Source organism: Mesoplodon mirus (assembly GCF_964341445.2).
Source record: "Mesoplodon mirus genome assembly, chromosome: 4".
NCBI classification, from domain to species: Eukaryota; Metazoa; Chordata; class Mammalia; order Artiodactyla; family Ziphiidae; genus Mesoplodon; species Mesoplodon mirus.
In genome coordinates this window covers 162,979,547-163,002,291 of record NC_138979.1, presented here as the reverse complement: position 1 = coordinate 163,002,291, position 22,745 = coordinate 162,979,547, and the positions used below count along the sequence as shown (strand labels likewise).

General features: G+C 50.2%; 1 protein-coding gene across 1 annotated transcript; it reads left to right on the top strand.

Moving 5' to 3' along the window:
* Nucleotides 1-16,164: 16,164 nt before the first annotated feature.
* ZDHHC22 (zDHHC palmitoyltransferase 22) lies at nucleotides 16,165-22,337 on the top strand (the record flags this gene model as incomplete). Its single annotated transcript, XM_082617999.1, has 2 exons — nucleotides 16,165-16,690; nucleotides 22,072-22,337. The coding sequence occupies 2 exons, from the start codon at nucleotides 16,165-16,167 to the stop codon at nucleotides 22,335-22,337; spliced, it is 792 nt and encodes a 263-aa protein (XP_082474125.1).
* Nucleotides 22,338-22,745: the final 408 nt, after the last annotated feature.

The following is a 22,745-nucleotide window of genomic DNA, read 5'->3' as shown; positions in this document are numbered from 1 at the left end:
ATAAAATACACAGCAATTAAAGAAAAAAAGGATCCTGCATGCCACAACTAAGACCTGGAGCAGCCTAAATAAATAAATAAATAAAAAGAAAGAAAAAAGAAAGGAAGGAAGGAAGAAAGGAAGAAAGAGCGAGGCTGGGTCCTGATATCATGAAGGTCTTTGCCAGCCCTGAACTGCCACCTCCACCATGAGGATGAGGACTCCACCTGAGGGATGACAGAACAGGGTACCGGAAAGGGATTGGGTCCTTCCTGACACTGTAGAGTGTCTATATGAGCTGTGGATGGCCTGCCTCTAGACTTAATTTACATGAGAGGGCAATACAAGTCTATCTCACTTAAGCCAATCCTACTTTGAGTTTCTTGTCCCTTCACAGCCAAACCAAATTCTAAGTGAAACCCACAGTGAGTTTGTTCTCTGCTTCCCTCACCTAGGCTTCCGCCAGTATGAGATGGGCAGGGAAGACCCCGGCTAAGCCTCTCTTGGTTTGGACCTTGGAGGATATTTAATGATGGGGGCCAAAGACAGTGTCCAGTCATTAAGTGGCCAAGGAGCCAGAAAGGGAGGGACTGGGCAAGGCCTCTTTCTCCTCAGGGTCCCAGCAGACAGACAGCTTGATTTTTAGCCCAGTGAGACCCAGGCCAGACTTCTGACCTCCAGAACTGGATGGTGAGTGGACACTTACATATGTTGGAACAGAAAACCAGTGTGTAATCCTCCCTTCATGGAAGCATCCAGCTATCATGGAAACAGAACATGTGGAAATACAGTTCTAAAATCCACCTGACAGGCAGCAGAAGAGGAAAAGAGACACAGCTTCCAGAAAGAATAATTTCCATTTCCAGTATTAATAATTTTGAGCTGAATTCTCCTCTGCCACATTTATTTATTTATTTATTTATTTATTTTCTGCCACATTTAAACAAGACAGTTCTTCATTTAATGAACTTCAACAGAGGAGCAATAGTAAACCTAAAAGAAAGAGTACATTTGAAAAATATTCTGACCTTTAATTATTTCTTATAAAAAGATAATCCCTTCCCTCTAAAACACCTTATGTAACAACACTCAAAAGTGTTTTAAAAATGAGAATGAGGTCTGAAGACTCAGAAACAAGATGGTGACTGTGTTAACTTTATGCCCCCATGGGACTATGAGAAACTAAAAGGTAGAGACCAGCACAGCACCCAGCGCACAGAAGATGCTGTGTATTTGTTTACTGGCAGACTGACTATTCTGTACTGTACTCAGGAGTTTGGAGCAGAGACTGAAGGGGACCAAAGCACCCCTGGGGATGGAATAGTGGTGGAGACCAGGAAAGAGATAACATAGGAGAAGAGAAGATGACTCTGGGGGGGTGGGGCGGTGATAAAATAGGAGTCGTGTGGTATGTAGCACACCCCTGCTCAAATAGTGCAATCCTCCTGGGGTCAGCTGGGAAAGTCCTGCACGTTATTAAGGCAGGATATTCCTAGGAAGAGGTGCTTTACAGCTAGCAACGGTTCGACCATGTTCAGGGTAGCATTTGTTCCTCCCAACCTCAAGGGCAGGGATTATTACTGCATTCTTTCTGGAAGAGAAAGCTGGTTCGTAGAACCGCAGAGTCACTTGCCCAAGACCACTCACTAGGAAATGCAACAGCTGGAGCTTGAACCTGGGGCTTCTGATCACAAACATCCCCTTCTTTGGAACAAAGGATGCAGTTGGGGATTTCTGGCTTTAATGGCCCTGGGTGTGGTTTGTAAAGCCCTGAAGTGAAGAGGAGGTGGGACAAGGCTGGGGACGTTAGACAACCTCTCAGCTGATTGGAGGGCTGGTAGACAGGTGCTCCCAGCACTAGAGAACCCAAACGGTGCATTTGCACAAACAGGAAAAAAATGCCCCAACTCAAGATGCTTTACCGCCATCTACTGGAAAATTGTCATAATAACCATGCAAATCTAGGATGACTCAAGTGTGAAAATGATGCCCCCTGGAATTGTAAAGTGCAGAACCTGAACAACTGTACTGGGTGGCCCTAGATACATCTTCTCTTGCCTGACAGATTGAAAAGACAGGTTCCCTGAAACCATGGTAACTAAAGCCCTGCCCTCCTCTTTCTTGCCTGGGATTCTCTGGCTCAAACAGAGGTTCTGTTGTCATCTGTCTCCCATAGTTTTGCTACTCAGGCCCCTGTAGACTCTATTCATCCTTCCTTCTACTTTGTGCACATGTCCCGAGCATCTGCTCTGGGCCAAGTTCCATGCTGGGCTCTGTGGTTACACCATGGGCAGAACCTATTCTCTACACTTCAGGAGCTCACAGTTCAATGGAGAACAGGACATTAAAACTCGGCGTGATATGGTGCAGACTTGGGGGCTAGGGAAGGTTTCCTGGAGACAAAGGCAGCCCTGTCAAGCCTGAAGGCTAGTTCAATAAGGCAGGCAGAGGGGCAGGAAGTGTGTTTCAGTTGGGGGCCATAGCACATGCAAAGGCCTGAAGGCTCTGAGTAAGCATGCAGCCTACGAGGCTTTGGGGTCGGATCCTGGAGGGCCTCAGGTGGGTCCTTGGAGCTCCAGGGGTCCCAGGTCACTGCCCAGGGCAGGCTCCCTGCACAGGTGGGCACTGGAGACAGTGAGTCAGAGGGCTGGCATCTGGCTGAGGTGGCAATGGGGCTGGGGCTTCAGCTCCCTCAGTCCTCACAACCACTGGTAAAGAACTATTCGTGCGCCCACATTCTATGGCTTAAATTGAGACTCAGAGAGGTGAAGTAACTTGCTCAAGGTCACATAGCTGGAGAGTGACTAAGACAGGTTGGATTCAGGTCTGTGACTCCAAGCTCTGGCAGTGGCACCCATGGGCCTTGTATGTGTCTCTGCTGAAGGATGCCAGGGAGGAGAGGAGACCTCTCGCATCCTCATCTCCTTTAAGCTTTCAGGTCTCCCTTCCTGAGGCCCAGACCTAGAAAAGGAAAGGAAGGGGGTAGGTCCTCATATGAGAGGACAACGCCTCACTGCTACCACTCATTCAGCCCAGGCAATTCTGCTCCAGCCTGGAAAGTCAGGGCTCAGCACCCTCCCCAGGTGGACTCCCCTCGTGTGTCCCCCTCAGCTCAGGGACGATGCGTTCTTCCTCTGCAAGGCCTCAGAACAGCAGCCTTCCTGCTCTTATGGGGCTTCTGAAGACTGCTTGTTTCTCTCTCAAGGCTTCAGGCTCTTACAAGGGTAATATTTATAGATATGTACTAGGGTGTATTTTCCCATATGGATCAGAGAAAGTGTAAGCGTCTATCCTGGACTATTTGTGTCCTTCGCCACTTACGAGCTGTGAGTTCTTGAACATTTTCCTAAGCCTCTGGCTCCTCTCCGGTAAGATGTGAATATCTCATCTGGCAGTTTGAGACCTGCATGAGATAGTGTATATAAAGTCCCAGGCATGTGGTCATTACTTACACTTCTCCCCAACTAGTCAACTGTCAACTAGCTATGGTGGGGTACTCAGTGGCCAACAATCTTGACCTTCTCCTGGTGCTGTTAGAGCCTGAGTTACCACACACACACACACACACACCAGGCAGAGGGGCAGCTTGCTCAGGGATAACAGAGGCCCTGGCACAGTTTCCTTCAGAAACAACCAAGAAGCAATGGACATGCAAGCTCGTAAAGTGCCCAGCACAGAGCCCAGCCCAGAGCACGGTTGGGTTCGGTCGGCACCGCCTTTCACCTTTCTTCTACCTTCAAGCCCTGGCTGGAATGGATGCAGGTAGGAGGCCTCAGGGAGCCTGTTAGCTTCCAGGGACTAAATAGTTGGCGTAATGGGGTTTGGAGTTTACAGTTTCATTTACTTGCAGGAAATGACTTTCACTCTGCTGCTTGGCCAGCCTCTGGAGGCTTCCATTAGGGCTGGGAGCAGGGCCACCCAACCTTTGAGCTTCAGTTTCCTCATGGATAAAATGAGGCAAGTAATATTTACTAAGACCATCATTGTGAGGATTAAAATGCAAGAAGTACCTAAAGGGTCTGTCACAATGCCAGAAACAAGATAAACCCAAAAGGAAGTATAGCTATGACCACAATAGTGGGATCCAGGGGGGTTGGAGCTGTCTGAAGGATGCTACTCTCAACCATCCAACTGCTAACCACCGTGGGAGGTTGAGGATGCAGGTGCCATATCTGTTGAGGTGCCAGGAGCCAATCTCACCCTGCTCCACTCCTCTTAGGGGAGAGAAGCTGGTACAACCTTTCTGGGAGGGGTAGTTGGCAATAGGGATCCTTTCCACTCAGCCACTCCACTTCTAGGAATTCAGCCAAGGAAATCATCATAGAGCCCCATAGAGTTGTTTGCGCTAGGACATTCACTGCATTGTTACTAATAATAGTGAGAAATTGGGAATAATCTAAAGTCAGAGATGCACTCAACACACACTTTGGTTGAATGCCAAATGGCCAAGATCAGTACTTTCAGCTGCAGTCCAGGTCAATGTCTAATATGACCTTTATGGAACAGACATCTTTGATAAAGAGTACATCTAAAATTTTGTCAGAGATTACTTGTGACGATAATTTCATTATTAATGAATGTCATTGTCAATGCTTAACCATTTAACATTTTAGAGCAAGAACAATACTTACTTCCCCAGTGCTGGCAGTAGTGAGCTTGCTCCTGTATTGTATACTACGCACATTTGTGTTAATAAATTGATGCTTGGGCTTCCCTGGTGGCGCAGTGGTTGGGAGTCCGCCTGCCGATGCAGGGGACACGGGTTCGTGCCCCGGTCCAGGAGGATCCCACATGCCGCGGAGCGGCTGGGCCCGTGAGCCATGGCCGCTGGGTCTGCATGTCTGGAGCCTGTGCTCCGCAATGGGAGAGGCCACAACAGTGAGAGGCCTGCGTACCGCAAAAAAAAATAAAAATAAAAAATAAATAAAAATAAATTGATGCTTAGTTTCAACTGAGGATGGTGGAGAAGTGTGATCCTCACTTGTTCTAATAATTTCTACTTTTCTTTAAATTCTTTATATTTCTTCCCATGTTGGGTCAAATATGATTTGCCATGGATAGCGTTACACATTATTTTAGAGGTTTGCCTCCTCATGAAATTGGGATGTTGGTTGACATTCTGTTTTTACTTTATCTTTACAAGGTGTAAATATGGACAAATAGGGCTTTCTATTAAAGTTTCATGCCCTGATAGAATAAGGTGACTAAAAGTTGACTACATTTTAAAAGATCGGGACTTCCCTGGTGGTGCAGTGGTTAAGAATCCGCCTGCCAGTGCAGGGGACACGGGTTCGATCCCTGGTCCGGCTGCGGAGCAACTAAGCCTGTGCGCCACAACTACTGAGCGCACATGCCACAGTTACTGAAGCCCACGTGCCTAGAGCCCGTGCTCTGCAGCAAGAGAAGCCACCGCAATGAGAAGCCTACACACCGCAGCGAAGAGTAGCCCCCACTCACCACAACTAGAGAAAGCCTGCGCAAAGCAACAAAGACCCAGTGCAGCCAAAAAGAAATAAATAAATTTAAAAAAATAAAATAAAAGATTATTTTGTTTAGTGTTGCAAATGTTAGTGTCACAAACAATTCTACAAAGATTAGAACTACGATACAATCTAATCTCTATTATTCTGCTTCATATTATTTTAATGTTTTATTGTTGTTGCCTCAAAAAGTATCTTCTAAAAGTATTTGGCTGACATGCTTTTTCAATATTTGTATTAGCTATCAACGTTTCCTTCTATATTTAAACATTTGAAAGGCTTAATAATGATTTCTGTACCCAAAAAAAGGGACAGTGTTTATAAGTATCATGAGTGATACAGCATTTTACTTTTGCAATAATAAATATACATTTATTCTTTAAGTGATAGAATTTCAACAAATAGAGCACAAAAGAAGATACTCATTACAAGTTACTTCTAGAAGGTGATCTACATTAGAAAGTGATTATTGGCAGTAGAGCCAAATGACATGCTGTGTGTGTATAACGGAGATTATTTTGCTTCTTGGATGCAAAGGTTATGTAACACAGTCATAGCTCATAGATCATACACAAGTCCAGGGAACCCAGAAATGATGCTGAAGTCTGAACTTAGCTATTCAGTCTTTCAAAGACCAAGGCTGAAGCTGAAGCTGAAGAGCATATTCTGACCAGACACCAAGGTCAAAGCCAAATTGCCTCCCTACTAAACTGTGTCCCTTCTGTAAGAGAGACATACAAATTGTCCATTGAAAATGATGTGGGAAATGTATTTATCAACATGGAAGGACTGTTTTATTATTGCTGAATTTTAAACACTAGTTATAAAAGAGGATGAAGTGTGAGCCCAAATTTGTAATTAAGGAGGAAAAGTCTGAATAGATGGAGGATTGAAGGGCACATATGAAATGTTAATGATGATTACCTCCGGGTTTAGTATTAAAGGATTTCTGCTTAGTTTTAATAAAAATCTTTGTGTTTTCTTATAAAACATGTTACTGATATGATTTTTAAAAATAGAAAATATTCAAAATTCATCTTTTCTGTCTCTTCTTTCTGTTTCATCCAGGGCCAGATTTCAAGCTTGCTGAGCTGCCCAGATGGTCTGGGACACTGACCACAGCTGCCTGTAGTGCTCACGGTCCATGTTCACTTGAGGTCAAGGCTTTGGCAGGCTGGAGCTGCCTTTCCTGGGCCTGTTTCTGTGAGGAGAGATGACAAGAGCAAGGCAAAGGTCAGTGGGGGTGGGGGGAAGGGCAGGGGGGAGTAGCTCCATTTGACCAGTGAGGAACTGGGATCTCAGAGAGGCTGGAGGTGCCAGGAAAACCTTGTGTCTGTCCTGAGACCTGGGGGATAAATAACTTGAATATGCCTAAACTTTTCCATAGTAGAAGAAAGCACTCCAAGGTATCCCCCAAATTCATTTTACTTTTCCTTTTTATCAATACAACTCACAAATTTTAGCTGATTATCTAGCTATCTGTAGCTAGGTGTGGCCATGTGACTAAGTTCTGGGTGATGAGAAGTAAGTGGATGTGTTGTGTGCAACTTCCAGGAAGCATCCTTAAAGAGAGAGGCTTGTCCTTTCTCCTTGTCCCCTTCTTGCTGGTTGGAATATGGATATGATGGCTGGGGCAGGAGCAACCATTCTGGACCATCAGGCAACATGCTTGGGATGATGGAGCAACAAAGTAGAAAGAGTCTGGGCAGATGAACATTGAGCCTCCATAGCAGCCCTGGACTGGCTCCTTTAAACTTCACTGATGTGAGAGTGAAGTAAACTTCCATCTTAGTTTAAACCAGTGTTCTCCTGGGGTTTCTGTCACATGTCACAGAACCTAACCTTAATTAATTACAAGAGCTGCCTCTTACTTAATATTTCTGCCCCAGCCACTATTCTAAGTGCTTTACAAGTGTTACCTTGTTTAATCCATATAAAAATTCTATGAAGTGGGAACTATAATTAACCTTGTTTCACAAATCAGGAGCCTGAGACACAGAGAGGTTGATTAACTTGCTCAAGGTCACACAAGTGACTGGTGGAACTGAAATCTAAGCCTAGATATCTGGCGCCAGAGGCTGTCCTCTGACTGCTCTTCCGGACCCTCTCCTTTGGCTCCTGGTCCCAGCCGACACTTCCATCCCCTACTGCAGACCTCTTTATGTTATCTCTAGTCCCCATCCCACCCCATTCCCTGTCTCCAGCAAAAAGCCCATTCTCTCTACACCTTGCTTCACTGAGAAAAGATTCTGGCTGGCTAACTCAGGCTAAAGCATAAGAGACCAACATCAGCATGATATGTTCCCTCTCCATAAGAAAAGCAGGCTCTTTATTTCTATGTCAGTGTGAGGGTTTAAGTGCGAGAAACACAGAAGGAACCACACTGGGTGAGGCTTGGGCACTGGAATCAAGTAAAGTGAATTTTATACCTGCTGCCAGCAAGCTTTGCAATCTTGGCAAATCTCATAACCACTCTGAGCCTCCATTTTCCCCTCTACAAAATAGGTAGAATCAGACTTTCATTAGGCATGGGTGCTGTAAGGATTAAATGAAATAACCAGTGTGAAGGCTCCTGGCCCCCATCAGCCGGGCACAATAAGTGTCAGTAAATATGAATCTTTATATAGTGGGATTCTGTTTATCTGTTGCTCCCTCTAGCCTATTTTTTTTTTTTTTTTTTTTGCGGTACGCGGGCCTCTCACTGTTGTGACCTCTCCCGTTGCGGAGCACAGGCTCCGGACGCGCAGGCTCAGCGGCCATGGCTCACGGGCCCAGCTGCTCCGCGGCATGTGGGATCTTCCCGGACCGGGGCACGAACCCGCGTCCCCTGCATCGGCAGGCGGACTCTCAACCACTGCGCCACCGGGGAAGCCCCCTCTAGCCTATTTTTAAATAGCCTATTTTTAAAGGTCAGACATTGAGATACAGTAACGTCCACCTTCTTGAAGGGTACAGATCTATAAGTTTTGACAAACATAATAGTCATATAACTACCAGCACAATCAAGGTATAGATTTTCACACCCAAATTGTTCCCTCCTTTGTCCCCAAGACTGTTTCTTACTCATTCTAATATTTATTGAGCACCCACTGTGTGCCAGGCTCTGTGCTGGGTCCAAGCTACAGAAACAAAGCTGACAGGTAAGTCCCTGCCCTTGGAAGTTTAAAGTTTATCAGATGGAAGGGGACAATAAACAAGAAAATAAACATACAAACAAACAAGATCATCATAGAAGCAGTAAATGCTATGCAGCAAGCAGGATTATTTGGTAGTTAGTAGCTGGGGGATTATTTCAGTCGAAAAGGCAGGTGCTATCCTTGTCATTTAAAATTCACAACCAAAGCTGCAGGTTAGTTTAAATCCCCATTTAATGGGCAAGGTATTTGAGGCTCAAAGGAAGGAACTTCCTCAAGGTCACACAGCAAATGAATAGGAAAACAAGGCTTCGAGCTCAAGTCAGCAGACACCAAAAGCTCACACCAAAAGCTCGTGCTTTTTCCATCACATCACACCAGGCCCTGGGCCATCTCTGCTGGAGCAGCGGGGGTTCTGGGGTGTGAGGGCTGGGCTGCCTGGTGCTCTGTGGCCATAAGGGCATAGCCAAGAGCCCTATGACAGCCAAGCGCACTGCAGTGACCTCACTCTCCTGGTCTCCCCTCCCTCCTCCTCTAATTAAGATGTCCACCTTCTGCCTCATACCCTCCCATCTTGGACACCTGGCATTGCAGGGCTCTCCACGGAGACCGCTAACCTCCTCCTGGGCCTCCCGAGCTTCTCCATCCTGAAGATATAAACTGAGGTTGCGTCAGGCAGGTGAATGTCCACTCTCAGCACCCCTTTCCTTTCCTTTCCTCTCTCCTTTTCCTTCTTCTCCCCTCTGCCTTCTACCTCCTTCTTCTTTTCCCTCCCTCTTTCTCTCTCCCTCTGCCTCCTGCATGCTTTGAGGTGAAAGGGCCAATTAATCTTGCTGCCACTACCTCTGTCCGCTAAGCTGTGTACCGGTCCACAGGCATAGGCATTCCTACCACGACTGCCTGAGCAGTCCCTGAAAACCATGGCTAATTGGTAAAAGATCACATTCGTTTTTCCATAGCCTGAACACTTCAAAGGAGGCTCTGCTAAAGCCAAGGCAAGGTTGCCACCCCGATGCATCAATCACTAGGGAGACTGCTGAGGTTACCTGTCACCCAGAGGGTGACATTCACACCTGCTGTTTCTACCTCGGCATGTGGTCTTAGATGATGAACATCACTGGCCCCAATCACATCCACACTCTCCAGCACCGCAAACAGCGGAGCGTTAGAGAGCATTTGATTAATGTGCTGCAGGCTTACGTTATTTATGCAATTTTACCCAAATATCTTATGTAAAGAGATATTATGCAGATCTCTTATCCTGAGGGAGTATGTTTTGTACCTGCATCCTTTATTCATCTTCCAGAAAAGTTAACTATCAACGAGATTTTTACAGGTTAAGTCACTTTTTTTTTTTTTTTTTTTTTCTCGGTACGTGGGCCTCTCACTGTTGTGGCCTCTCCCGCTGCGGAGCACAGGCTCCGGACGCGCAGGCCCAGCGGCCATGGCTCACGGGCCCAGCCGCTCCGCGGCATGTGGGATCTTCCCGGACCGGGGCACGAACCCGCGTCCCCTGCATCGGCAGGCGGACTCTCAACCACTGCGCCACCAGGGAAGCCCTAAGTCACATTTTAAATCGAACATAGGCAAGGCTTGCAAATTAATGTGCAGCAAATCTCTGAACCTCAGTTTCCTCATAAGAAAAATGGGTTTAATAATTTTTCCCCAGCTAGCTTACAGGGCTGTTGAGAGGCCTGTGGAATAAAATTTTAATTTTGTAGATGTACTTTGTAAACTGCAAAGCAGTATATTACATCAAAGTAATGTTATTGTGAATGTTAAAATGTAATGTTAAAATGAAGATGCAGGGCCTCCCTGGTGGCGCAGTGGTTGAGAATCCGCCTGCCGATGCAGGGGATACGGGTTCGTGCCCCGGTCTGGGAGGATCCCATATGCCGCGGAGCGGCTGGGCCCGTGAGCCGTGGCCGCTGGGCCTGCGCATCCGGGGCCTGTGCTCCGCAACGGGAGAGGCCACAACAGTGAGAGGCCCGCATACAGCAAAAAGAAAAAAAAAAAAAAAAAAAAAAAAATGAAGATGCAGTTGGCCAAGTAAATTATCACCTCCAAATAGAAATTCTGCGATAATCCAATTTTCATGTATTCGGCTGGCTAAGACGAAGATTACACTTGAATGTTTTTTGAATCCAGGCAGGCAGGGATGGCGTCTCACTAAACTTTCTGAGACTTGGGGCGCATTTTGTGGTTGCCTCTGGCTATGACTTGGTATTGACAGTGAAGAGCATCCTGTCTGAGGATGTCTATTAAAATCTTAACTTCAGGGCACCAGGCAAAGCCTTCAGTCAGGGCAAGATCTTCAAGTGAACATCTCCTGCCATCATCTAGCTGCCTGAACCTGCCCTTCAGGGAGAATGGGGGTCATTAAAGGAAACTGAACATTGGGGGAAAAAAAGGTAACCTTGAGACCCCAGTCTATCTTCACCCTGATCAATCTGAAATAAGAGCATGAGGATGAAGGAAACCCACCCCCACTGCCTCCTTAGGTGTGGCCCTTGCATCTTGGAATGTTCTTTGTCCCAGACACTTGGGGAGTTGTAGGGCCAGACAGACATGTATAGGGTTCCCCACCCAAGGGAGAAGCTGCTTACTGCATAGAGTTCTTCTCTTTGTACACAACATTTTGAAGCAAAACGGAATGATTGCCACTGGGAAGGGAATTCATTTTATTCAGATAACCTCAGAAAATAGCAAGACTTGTGGCACATATTTCTGGGAAAGTGCTCACAAGCAATCAGATGCCTGTCTGTGTTCCTGACCCCTTGGGATCGCCTGCAGGTAGTCATAGCGTGACTATGAGAACATATGATAAGAGCGATGGAGGGGTGTGGCTTATAAATCATTTTCTGGCACTGTTTGTGGAGGAGGAGGCTGTAGTTGGGGTGGGTGGTGGCGGGATGCAAGATCAGTGGGAAATGTGTCCTCAGCAGACATTTCAAAGACCTTGGAATGTAGCTTTTCCTCTCAGATAAAGACCAGTATCAATTCATCATTGATACACTTTTACTCAGTGTCCCTTGACTCAGTGTCCCATCATCATGTTAGGCGATATGGAGGAGACCCCCAAATATTTCCAACATAGACCGGGAGCTCTCATTTTAGTTAGAAAGATAAGGCGTTCTTGCGGATAAAGATAAGAGCCCAGAAGAGAGACAGGAGGAGAAAGAAGCTAACACTGTCCAGTCTCCTGCTGGGACTGAGGCACTTGTGTTATCCCATTTGATCATCAGCAACACCACAAGGTAACATCTTCATCCCGTTTTATGGATGAGAACACTGAGATCAGAGAGGTTTGATGACTTGCTCCAGGTGCCACAGCTGGTTAGTGGCAATAAAGTGTCCATTCTTAGTCTGCTTAATTCTGGTGGGGCCAGAATTGAAGGGAAGTTTTCAAATTGCCTTCTATATTGATTTTGTCAGAGATAATCACCAATTTTAGAAAAACAAAATAACATCTGGCTGTGCTTCCTCTTACTCCGTTCACTCAGGAGCAGAGTGCCGAGGGACTACTAGCTCTAGATCTGAAGCTTTAATGCCCTTTTCTGTTGATAAACCATATTTCTAAATAAATCATTGTTTTTGTCCGTTTGTGTTTCCAAGGCCAGATCTCTGTCTCTTTCCTGGCTGAATACTCCCTTCCCCCACCAACATCTTCCCACGTGTCTTTAGCTTCTCCTTTCTCTCTCTCCTTCCCTACCCTCACACACACACAGAAATTCAGGCGCACACCTTCCCACCACACACCCATATGCAAAATAAAATTAGAAATACCCCCCAACTCTCAAGGTATTTAGGGAAGGGAGATCTTCAATCAGTAGAGCCAAGTGCTCCATTCCCTCCCCCTCAAGCCAGGGTGAGAGGCAGACTGAGCTTGTGAAAAGGGTCCAGACAGCCATGATTTTGACACCAAGAAGCTCTAAAGGAAAAACAAGCCACCTGTGCTTTCCTCTATCTGCCCTGTGGCCACTGGATCTCACAGGGCTACCAGATTCTCAGAGCCAACACCTGGCAAGCTGTTCTTTTGTTTGTATGTAAAATCCTTTCAGAACATGAAAAGGTTTCTTGGTCCCCTCTTTTATTTTGATGCACACTGTCGAAATCCAGAGAAAACAGTATGTGATGTTTCAAAAATACAGGCTGAGCTGATAAGCATATTGTCCTTGTTTTAAGGGATTGTTCTTGTTTTAATCAACCCGTTGAGGAAGCAATAAATAATCATTTATCTATGATGTTTGCCTTCACCCAGAGGAGTGGAACAGGGCAGGTAGGTGAGCTCCAACAGCCCAAGAAAACGAGGTAGTGGTGGTGTCAATATTCCTGCAGTGGTTCAAAGCTGTCTCTGCTCCCTCCAACCTCCATTTGACACACACTGGCCAACTGTCCCCACCCTCTTGGTACCCACCTCAGACTAGTGGGATCAGAAAAAGAAAGGAAATAGGAACAGGGGGGTGAGGGCAGGACTCCAGGCAGAAGCTCCTGGTTCAAGCTGTTCAAGCTCTGTGTCGTCTGGATAAACCACTCAGTTGTCCTCCCTTCTCCCAAATCAGAGCTCCCCCTGGGTCTCAGGTTGATGCTGCGTTGTGTAGAGGCTGAGAGCAGGTCCATTAGTTCAAATCCAGACTCCGTCACTTACCCGCTGTATGTCCTTGGGCGTGTGACAGCTTCTCTGTGCCTCAATCTCCTCATCCATACAAGGGGATCATGGAGCTTCTGCTGAGAGGATTAACAAAGCTGCCTTATGTTAAAGGCTTATTAGCACAGTGCCTGGTTCATAGTAAGGACCCAATAAATAGAGTCAATGATTATAAAATAATGCTCAAATAGTGCTCACCATAGGTAGGCCCTGTTTAAGGGCTTTACATAAATTGTTGTCATATATAACCCTCACATCTCTGTTTTACAGATGGGGAAACTGGAATCTGAAGATCACACAGTAGTGAATGATGGATATTCAGACCCGGGCAGACAGGCTCCAGAGCCGGGGCTCTCAGCACTTCTGTGCACAATGACGTTGACCTTTACGGGTGTTGCCCCTGGCAAGCCGAACTCCTAAACCCCCAGGTTTTCCTCGGTCCGAGAATGGAAAGCAGCGGAGGGCTGTTAGCCACAGTGGGGAGGGAAGGAGCAGATGATGGTTAGAGCATCACATCAGGGTGGAATCCAGAGCTCCCAGCTGGAACCAGTGGCTGAAGTCAGGCGGGGAGCCCCAGCCCGCTCCAGAGGAGTGAGGGGAGGAAGGGGGGCAAGTCCCCGAGGCTGAGAGGGGTGGCCAGAGCACCGCCCCTAGGAGGGGAGGGAGGGGTGGCGGGGCTGGGGGCGGGGGTGCCCAGCTGCCATCCCCGCCGTCTCCTGGCCCCCACTCGCCGGCGCCCCAGTGGGAGGACGGCAGCTGCCCGCTCCTTCCTCCCCACACCCCCGCTACCTGCCCAGTCCCCGAAGCGAAGCGTGAGGAGGCTGCGAGCCAGCGGGGCCGAGCCCACAACTTTGCAGCCTCGGGGAGGGCGAGAGCCGGCGTGCAGGGCTCCTCTTGTCCGCGACCAGAGCTTGGTGAGTTCATTTCCCCACTGCTCTGCGGCGGTGCGGCGGCGGCGGGGGGCGGCTTCCCGGGCGTCCGGGAGGCGGTGGCCGAGAAGCCGGCGGCCGCCCGCGCTGCCTGCCTCGCTAGGGCTCCGGCTATGCCGCCCGCCGCCGCGGGGGCGGCCGGCGCCAGTGCTAAATGGCCACCGGGCCGCCCCGGCGGTCTCCGCTGTCCCTTCTCCCGCACAGGGCCGGGGCTGCGGTGCGGCCGCCCGCCGTGCGCCCCTCACTCCCCCAGCCCGTCCTTCGCCTTCCAGGCGCCGCGGCGCATCTGGAGGCTGCTCCCGCGGCCCCCCTGGCGACCAGCGAGGGGAAGACACTTGCTTCGCTGGATCCCGGGCCGCGGGCTCTCTAGGGTGGTCAGCGCCGCCGTAGCCCCCGGGATCCCCCAGCGACCACCCCCGGGCGTGCCCTGCGCTGAGCCCCTGCGACGGAGAGAGACCCGCGGTCCCCACGGCGGCCGCGAGTCTCCTGGGGCACTGGCACCTGCAAAGGGGACTCCAAGGTGATCAGTCACCCAGTGGGGACGGGACAGCCTGGACGGAGGCCTAGTGGCATTCGCCCGTCCTGGGTGCAGCAGCCTGCCCAGAACTTTTCTCGCGCCTCGGGCTCGCCTGCTCCTTAGCCCCTGGAAAAGTTCTCGCGGGCGCCCGGAATCCTATTTTTCGGTGGCTTCCGAAGCTGGGCAGGAACCGGGGCTGTGGGGCGGGGTGGAGCTCAGCGGCGGGGGTCGATCCCCTGGAAACCTGGCCAAGCATCCACGCCTGCGCCCAGGGAGACCTTGTTGGCATCGAAGGGGTTTCAAGCGCCATCGGGGTTGTTTGGGTTTCTCGCTCCAGGAGGGCGGGAGGAAAGCGCGGAGGGGGGGGGATTTTAATTTCGTCGCCTCAAATGAAGACGCTCTTTGCCAAGAAATAGCTATAGGGCAGCCAGCTTCGAAGAGATGGGCTGACCGGAAACGGCTGACACAGGTATTCCTGCTGCGCCCCCCCATCCCACCCATCGCCTAAGTGCTTGTGGGAATGTATCGATTGTTGTCATTGATTTTTTCTAAAAAGCCAGGTGGCAGCGGCTGCGTGTGTGTACACACAGATACACACATAGACAAACACAGATACCGAGGCGCACACAGATTACACATACAAAATCACACACAAGGAACACCCCCCCGCGCACACACACACACACACAGGCAAACACACATACCCCCAAAGCTCTTTGCGTTATGGGTAAGGTCCCTGAGTATTGCCCAATATCGGGGGTGGAGAAAGAGGAGGTGAAACAGTACTTCCAGTAGGTCATTTCTATCTGCCCCCACCCCAAATCTTCTGCTTTCTCCTCCTAGGAGGTCTGAAGGAGGAATCCCAAACCTGGGAACATCTCCACTGCCATAAAATAGCTAGTGGGAAGCAGCCGCATAGCACAGGGAGATCAGCTCGGTGCTTTGTGACCACCTGGATGGGTGGGATAGGGAGGGTGGGAGGGAGGGAGACGCAGGAGGGAGGAGATATGGGGACATATGTATATGTATATGTATAACTGATTCACTTTGTTATAAAGCAGAAACTGACACACCATTGTAAAGCAATTATACTCCAATAAAGATGTAAAAAAAAAAAAAAGCAGAGCCCTAGGCAGCCCCCCCGCTCCTCCACCCGCAGCCATCTCCTACGGACTGAGAACAAGTCCCCACCTCGCCCTCCTTGTACCTGACCCCCGGGGCGTCAAGGCGCCGAGGTGCCTCAGAAACGGAGGAGGTGGGCACCAGAAGGTAGGGCTTGGCTCCCAGAGGCTGTCATGATCTCGGGGTCTCACGCCTGCTTGGTCACGGGTTAGGGAAGAGAGGAGGAGTGACCCGAGGGACATGGATTTGCGTGGAGCGGGACGGACAGATAGCGCCAGGGAGCACCTTAGGGAGCCCTCCGGACGCTGCAGTGAGTCTTCCTCTCACCCTGGGCCCCTTAGGAATGTAATCGAGGATGCTGGCCCTGAGGCTGCTCAACGTGGTGGCCCCCGCCTACTTCCTGTGCATCTCCCTGGTGACCTTCGTGCTGCAGCTCTTCCTCTTCCTGCCTAGTATGCGTGAGGACCCCTCGGCCGCCCGGCTCTTCTCACCTGCGCTGCTCCATGGGGCATTCTTCCTGTTCCTCTCAACCAACGCCCTGGGTAACTATGTCCTGGTCATCCAGAACTCCCCAGACGACCTGGACGCCTGCCAGGGGACCGCAGCCAGGAGGGCCCTGTGCCCTCCGCCCAGCGCCCACTTCTGCCGGGTGTGCGCCAGAGTCACCCTGAGGCACGATCATCACTGTTTCTTCACCGGCAACTGCATCGGGAGCAGGAACATGCGCAACTTCATCCTGTTCTGCCTCTACACCTCCCTGGCCTGCCTCTACTCCATGGTGGCCGGCGTGGCCTACATCTCCGCGGTCCTTTCCATCTCCTTCGCTCACCCCCTGGCCTTCCTCACGCTCCTTCCCACCTCCATCAGCCAGTTCTTCTCCGGTGAGTGGGCCTTGGCAGGCAGGTTGGGCCCTACGCAAAGACCTTCTACCTCAACCCCAAGTTTGCCAGGTTTAGCAAATACAGGGTGCCCAATTAAATTGTAATTTCAGATAAACAATGCATAACTATTTAATATAAGTATTTCCTGAATATTGCAGCGGACATACTTACACTAAGTTTTTTAGTTATCTGTTTGAAATTCAGACTAACTGGGCATGCTGTATGTCACCTGGCAACCTCCCTCCCCACCCCCATCCTCATTCATCTTCTCCTCGTTGCTCGCCACTGTCCGTTTGCTCATAGAATTGTGGCAAACCAGGCAATACACCTGCCCTGTGCCAGGAGGGGCTGATTGCTGGCCATCCCTCCGTGCAGCCTGCGAAGTACCCCCATGCTATGTCCTTCCTCTGCCTGGCCCCCAATCCTGCTCACACATTCCTATGAGAACTTTGCCTTCCAGGTCTTGCTGATCAACCACAGTAAGGTTGACCAGGGTGCCGGGCCAGTCCCAGCAGAAGGCTAACCCTCGCCCTCCTACCCACTAAATTTGACCCCTTCCAGGTTGTTCTCCAGTCTGCAGATGGCTCAGAGCAAGGAGCATCCTGGTTGGAGATGCAGCCATATTTAATGGCTCCATCTTCACACCACAGAGCCATGGGACTGGTGTGGGATCTGACCCTCCAGGAGACTCTCACAGTTGCAGGAGCCAGGCATGTAGACCTTCACACTCAGCTATGCCCCCTGGTGAGGAAGGTGCTTTATATAGTGTACCCCAAGGAGAGTGGGGTACCAGGCCCAGAGGGACCTGGTTCCTGGTGGCAGGAACCAGGCCTTGACACCGGTCAGCAACCACCCTACCTGGCCATGAAATTTGCCCCTACCTCATTTCCTTCACTCCACCTACCCTGGCCTTTGACTCTGACTGACTTGGCTCTTACAATTAGTAGCATGCACATATGGACACAGAGCGGTGCGTGTGTGATGTCATCTCCATTTCTCATGAAGAAACTGAGGCTCAGATGGGGTTAAATGGCTGCCCAGGATCTTACTACTTCCGAGCAGCAGCCCCTGGCCTGCCTCCCAGGTGTTTAGACAATGCACAGCAGCACAGGAAATACAGCATGTTTCATACCCCATTGACCTTTCAGGGACAAAAAAGACAGAGGGCAGCTTCTTCCACTGAGAACCCCAAATTGTCTTGATATGCCTGGGCTGGACATTCATAAAATTCGGCCCCACTCTGGGGGAAGCCATTGTTTTGGTCTTTGTTGGGGCCTCAGCCCAGTCCTCTGCAGGCATAAAACTTTGTGCCATTTGGCAGTGGGAACACAGAGGCCCTGGAAGAAGGACCCAGCTATGAGGGTTGCCTTGAGGGCTGGTGGTTGAGCTGGGCCCAGAACTCAGAGCTCTCGGACCTTCTGGATCCTGGCGCCAGCATAGGAGGCTGCTGGGACTGAAATAACCAGGACGGGGGAGGGAAAGTGGGCGGGCTAGGCGATGGAGTGTGAGCACAGGCAGGTGGAGAGATGAGGAGAGCCAGAGAGACTGATTACACTTTCTTTTCCAAGTAGTTTCATCACATAAAAATGGGTGCTTCCAAAGAGAGGATCTTGAAATGGTTTGATTTAAGCCTGGGCTTGAGGCCTGTCCATATGTGCTAGGTTTGGGTGGGAGACAGGAAAGTAAAGAAGAGGAACCTCTTGCTTTGATCTGACGGGGGAACAGAGCCAGTCAGTGCCTATCTTGGGGCCCAGATCCCTATTCTAGCAGAAAAATGAGTCCCACTATCTTTTACCTCCTCACCAGACCCACTAGGAAAAGGAGGCCAAGATTTCTTTTTCTTTTTCTTTTTATTATTTGGCTGCATTGGGTCTTAGTTGCGGCACGCAGGATCTGCATTGCCGCATGCGGGATCTTTTGTTGCGGTTCATGGGCTCTTCGCTGCGGCGCGCGAGCTTCTCTCTAGTTGTGGTGCTCAGGCTCCAGGGCGCGCGGGCTCCGTAGTGGCGGTGCGGGGGCTCTCTAGTTGTCCCGCGGGCTCTAGAGTGCACGGGCTTAGTTGCCCCATGGCATGTGGGATCTTAGTTCCCCGACCAGGGATCAAACCCACATTCCCTGCACTGGAAGGCAGATTCCTAACCACTGGACCACCAGGGAAGTCCCGAGGCCATGATTTCTAATCTCCAACTCTCCCATCTCATCCTCCTCCTTTGCTGGCCTTTCATCTTTCCCCTTGGCGGCCCTTCTCTCGCCTGCCCTGACACACACCTCACCTGTTCAGCTTCTTCCTTCCTGTCCCTTCTCCCTCTCTTCTCAACCCAAATGGTTGAGGGCACTGCCCTCTCATCTGCTCCAGAGGCCAGGTGGACAGGAGGGTGTAAAAAGGGACAAGTCGTTTGCTAGATGGAGCTGTCCCCAACTGTGGTACTAAGGCAGATCTGCCACCAGAGCATGGGATGGCTGTGTGTGGGCCCCGTGAGCCAGAAGTGGGAGGGGTCTTCTGGTGGCTGGACCCACATGCCCTCCGTTGATGCCAGAGAGGAAGGAGACTGGCCAGTTAGATTTTAGAAGCTGTTCTTTCTTTTGGCTTCATGGGACCAGTACAGGTTGTGTCACTCCTCTGAGCCTCATTCTTCTCATCTGGGAAATGGAGATGACACCATCTGACCTGTGTCATGGCATTTGGAAAAGTGTGCCAGTGTGGTGGGTGCCAGAAAGTCCAGTAGAAGGGGAAAGGGGTTAATATTTGTTGAGCAAATATTATGTGCTAACCACCATGCAGGTCTCATTTCATCCCATCCTCAGGACAAGTTTGTGAGGAAGGTATTATTATATCATTTTTAAAGACTCGGCAACCAAAGGCTTAACAAGGTTAAGTTGCTTTGAAAGCACACAGCTAGTGTGAGTCCAACCCAAGCTTTGGACTCAGAGCTGCTAGCCTCCAGAGCCCACATTCTTCCCACAATACTGCCGCTCTGCAGTTGCTTCTTGATGAATGAGCCACTTTGGGTGGGAGAGAGCTTCTTGTCCCAGGATGTATATTAAAGATGCTGGGTGATGATCTGTCAAAGGTGCTATAGGTGCTTGGTGGAAAGCCAGGGTGGAGTGATTGGATGGTGTGGCCCTTCAGGCCCATTAGGAAAATTCTGTGATTTTCTAAAAGAAGTAGAACTATTATCAAATAGTTCAGAGGAGCTGAGGCAGCCAGGCTAGGCAGCTTCAAACACTTTGAGAGAAAGCATGTCCCCAGAATAGCCTTTTGTAGCTGCTGCAAGGGGCCGGGGAAAGGCCACAAGGTCTTTTCTACATGCCTTGATTTAGCGCCAGAAAAAAGAGACTGTGGAAAACAGCTTCCATCAGCCCAGGCTTGTCCCTGAGGCTGAGGTGCAAGGCAGGCTTGCGCTTGACAGCTCTGATGTTTGCACATCCCAGCTTGAAGGCCATCTTTGCCTGTAGCATTCCTGCACCCCAGAGGGCACCATGGTCCCAGAATCCTTCATCCTGCACATGGCTGCCTGAGCTAACCTGTGCTGACAAGAAAGAAGTGGGTCAGAGGGATGGCACAGCCCGAGGTGAGCCCTGTCCCGTTGCTGCCCCCTGCCCCCTGTGCAAGCCAGCTGGACTGAGATTTCCATCCCCTGGGCAGCAGGACTTTATTTGTCCCCAAGTTTGCAAAGAGAAACCTGCTATCAAAGCTCCTAGGGCTGAAGGCAAGAAGGGGATGCTAATGAGCAAACCTGAATCATATCCATATCCTCCTGGCCACTGAGTCCACCATTGCTCGGATTGGAAAAGTTTTTTTTTAATTTATTTGGTTGCACTGGGTCTTAGTTGCAACAGGCGGCCTCCTTAGTTGAGGCTCACAGGCTGCTTAATTGTGGCATGCGAACTCTTAGTTGTGGCATGCATGTGGGATCTAGTTCCCCGACCAGGGATCGAACCCAGGCCCCCTGCATAGGGAGCGTGAAGTCTTAACCACTGCACCGCCAAGGAAGTCCCTGGAAAAGTTTTAAAAGCCCAGCCCTCAGGGGTCTGGGAATGGAAACGTGGGGAGATGAGAAGAGGTCCGTGGGCACCACGGGAAGCTGGAGAAGGGAGGAATAGGGTTGAGATTTGCAGAGGTTGAATAGGTTGTAAGGTAGGGTCTCTGGCAGGTACCCGCATCTCACTGGAGGAAGTGATGGTGAGCTTGCCCTGCTGGAGAGAGGGGCTGAGGAGGGCTTTGAGTTTTGAGTTCTCTCCTGGGCCCACTGCCCTGGCTGCTGGGCAGGTCAAGTCTGCTAAAGTAGTAGCTCAGCCAGATCTCCAAGCCCTGGAAAGGAGAAGGAGAAAGCGTGATGGTCTTAAGAGTTAAACTTGAGCCCCTTTTGGAGGTAGTCTCCTTATCTGTGAAGGATGCCCAGCAGGGAGGGAGTGCTGCGCTGAGTGTGAACCAGAATGCTGGCCACTGCGCACACAATTTCTCTGAATCATGCAACCCTATGGAATCATTGTTGTTATACCCATTTTACATTATGAGCAAACTGCAGCTCAGAGAAGTTAAGAAACTTGTGCAAGACCACAGAGCTGGGAGATTCAAACTTAGCACGGACCGGCCACCCCAACTCGGAGGAAGAGTGGGGAATCTCTTACTCAATGATGTTTAAACCAGTCATGGAGAGTACTGGTTTAGAGGGGTTTAGGGAAGGTCCAGCTCAAGGCAGGGACCTAGACTGATGACCTTGGGGGCCTCTTCCAGCCTTAGCAAGCTCTGACAGGACGGCTCTGGCTGAAATTTCCAGTGGCCATACTGTCCTCTTTTTAACATTGATGACTGAATTATCCTCTGCACTGTCTTGAAACTCGTGATTTATTCTTCTTGATGACTAGGCCCTGTTCTCCATCATGCTGTCCCTTTCCCAAGTCCTCCCAGCCAGTGCTCACAGCTCCGAAGAGAAGGCACTGCAGTCTAGACAACTGCCCAGGCACCAGCTCCCTCTCCAGGGTCCTCAGCTCACTCCTCTCTCCTCCTGAAAAAAAACACTTCTCCCTGTTTCTAGCCCCAAAAGAGAAGGCAGAGAGAGAGAGAGAGAGAGAGAGAGAGAGAGAGAGAGAGAGAGAGAGGTGGTATCACTGACCCTGAGGAAATGCTAGCATCTAGGCACTGCCCATAGAAGTTTCCTTTCCTTTCCCCACCCACGTCCCCAGTTCTCCTCTCTCGCCTCAGGAGCCGTCAGCACTCAGAAAAAGTTAGGACAACTTGTTCCTCTCCCTCGCTGCAGAGCTGAGATGTAGCTTCAATCTCATTAATCTCCCTCCCTAGCGGAAAGCGCCTGCTTGGATGGCAGTTCAGTGCGTGGCCTGCGTGTAAAGTGATTCTGTTGCTTTCCCGCCCCCTGCAGGAGCTGTCCTTGGTCCTGAAATGTTCGTCATCCTCATGCTCTACCTCTGGTTTGCCATCGGCCTGGCCTGCGCTGGCTTCTGCTGCCATCAGCTGCTGTTGATCCTCCGGGGGCAGACCCGCCACCAGGTGCGGAAGGGGGTGGCAGTGAGGGCCCGGCCTTGGCGCAAGAACTTACAGGAGGTCTTCGGAAAGAGGTGGCTCCTGGGCCTGCTGGTCCCCATGTTCAATGTCGGAAGTGAAAGCTCCAAGCAGCGGGACAAGTAGCAGGCACTCCCACCATTTCTCTGTGTGTGTGTATTGACTCCTCGTGAACAGAAGACCACAACACCCTGTCTCCACCCATGGCCCACTACAACTTTGGACTGGTGAGGTCCTAACATCCACCCCAGGTCTGTAACATACAGAGAACAGAGTTGGCTGGTGGATCATGACAAGGAGGGAAAATGGCCACCAAGGCGTTGCTAGGTTCCCCGTGAGCCAGCCTGGTGGCTGCTAACCGTTCAGAGCTTCTGCTTTTGTTTCTTCCCCCTTGGGGTGCCTGCTTTTCCCCTCTGCCTGGTTCACCCACGCTCCACCAAGTCTCATGTCATCACTGCTATCTGCTAGAGCTTTTCCTCTCAGCCCCACGTTAGGAGTAGGGAGGGGATTCTTGCTGTTGGTATGAAGCTCCCC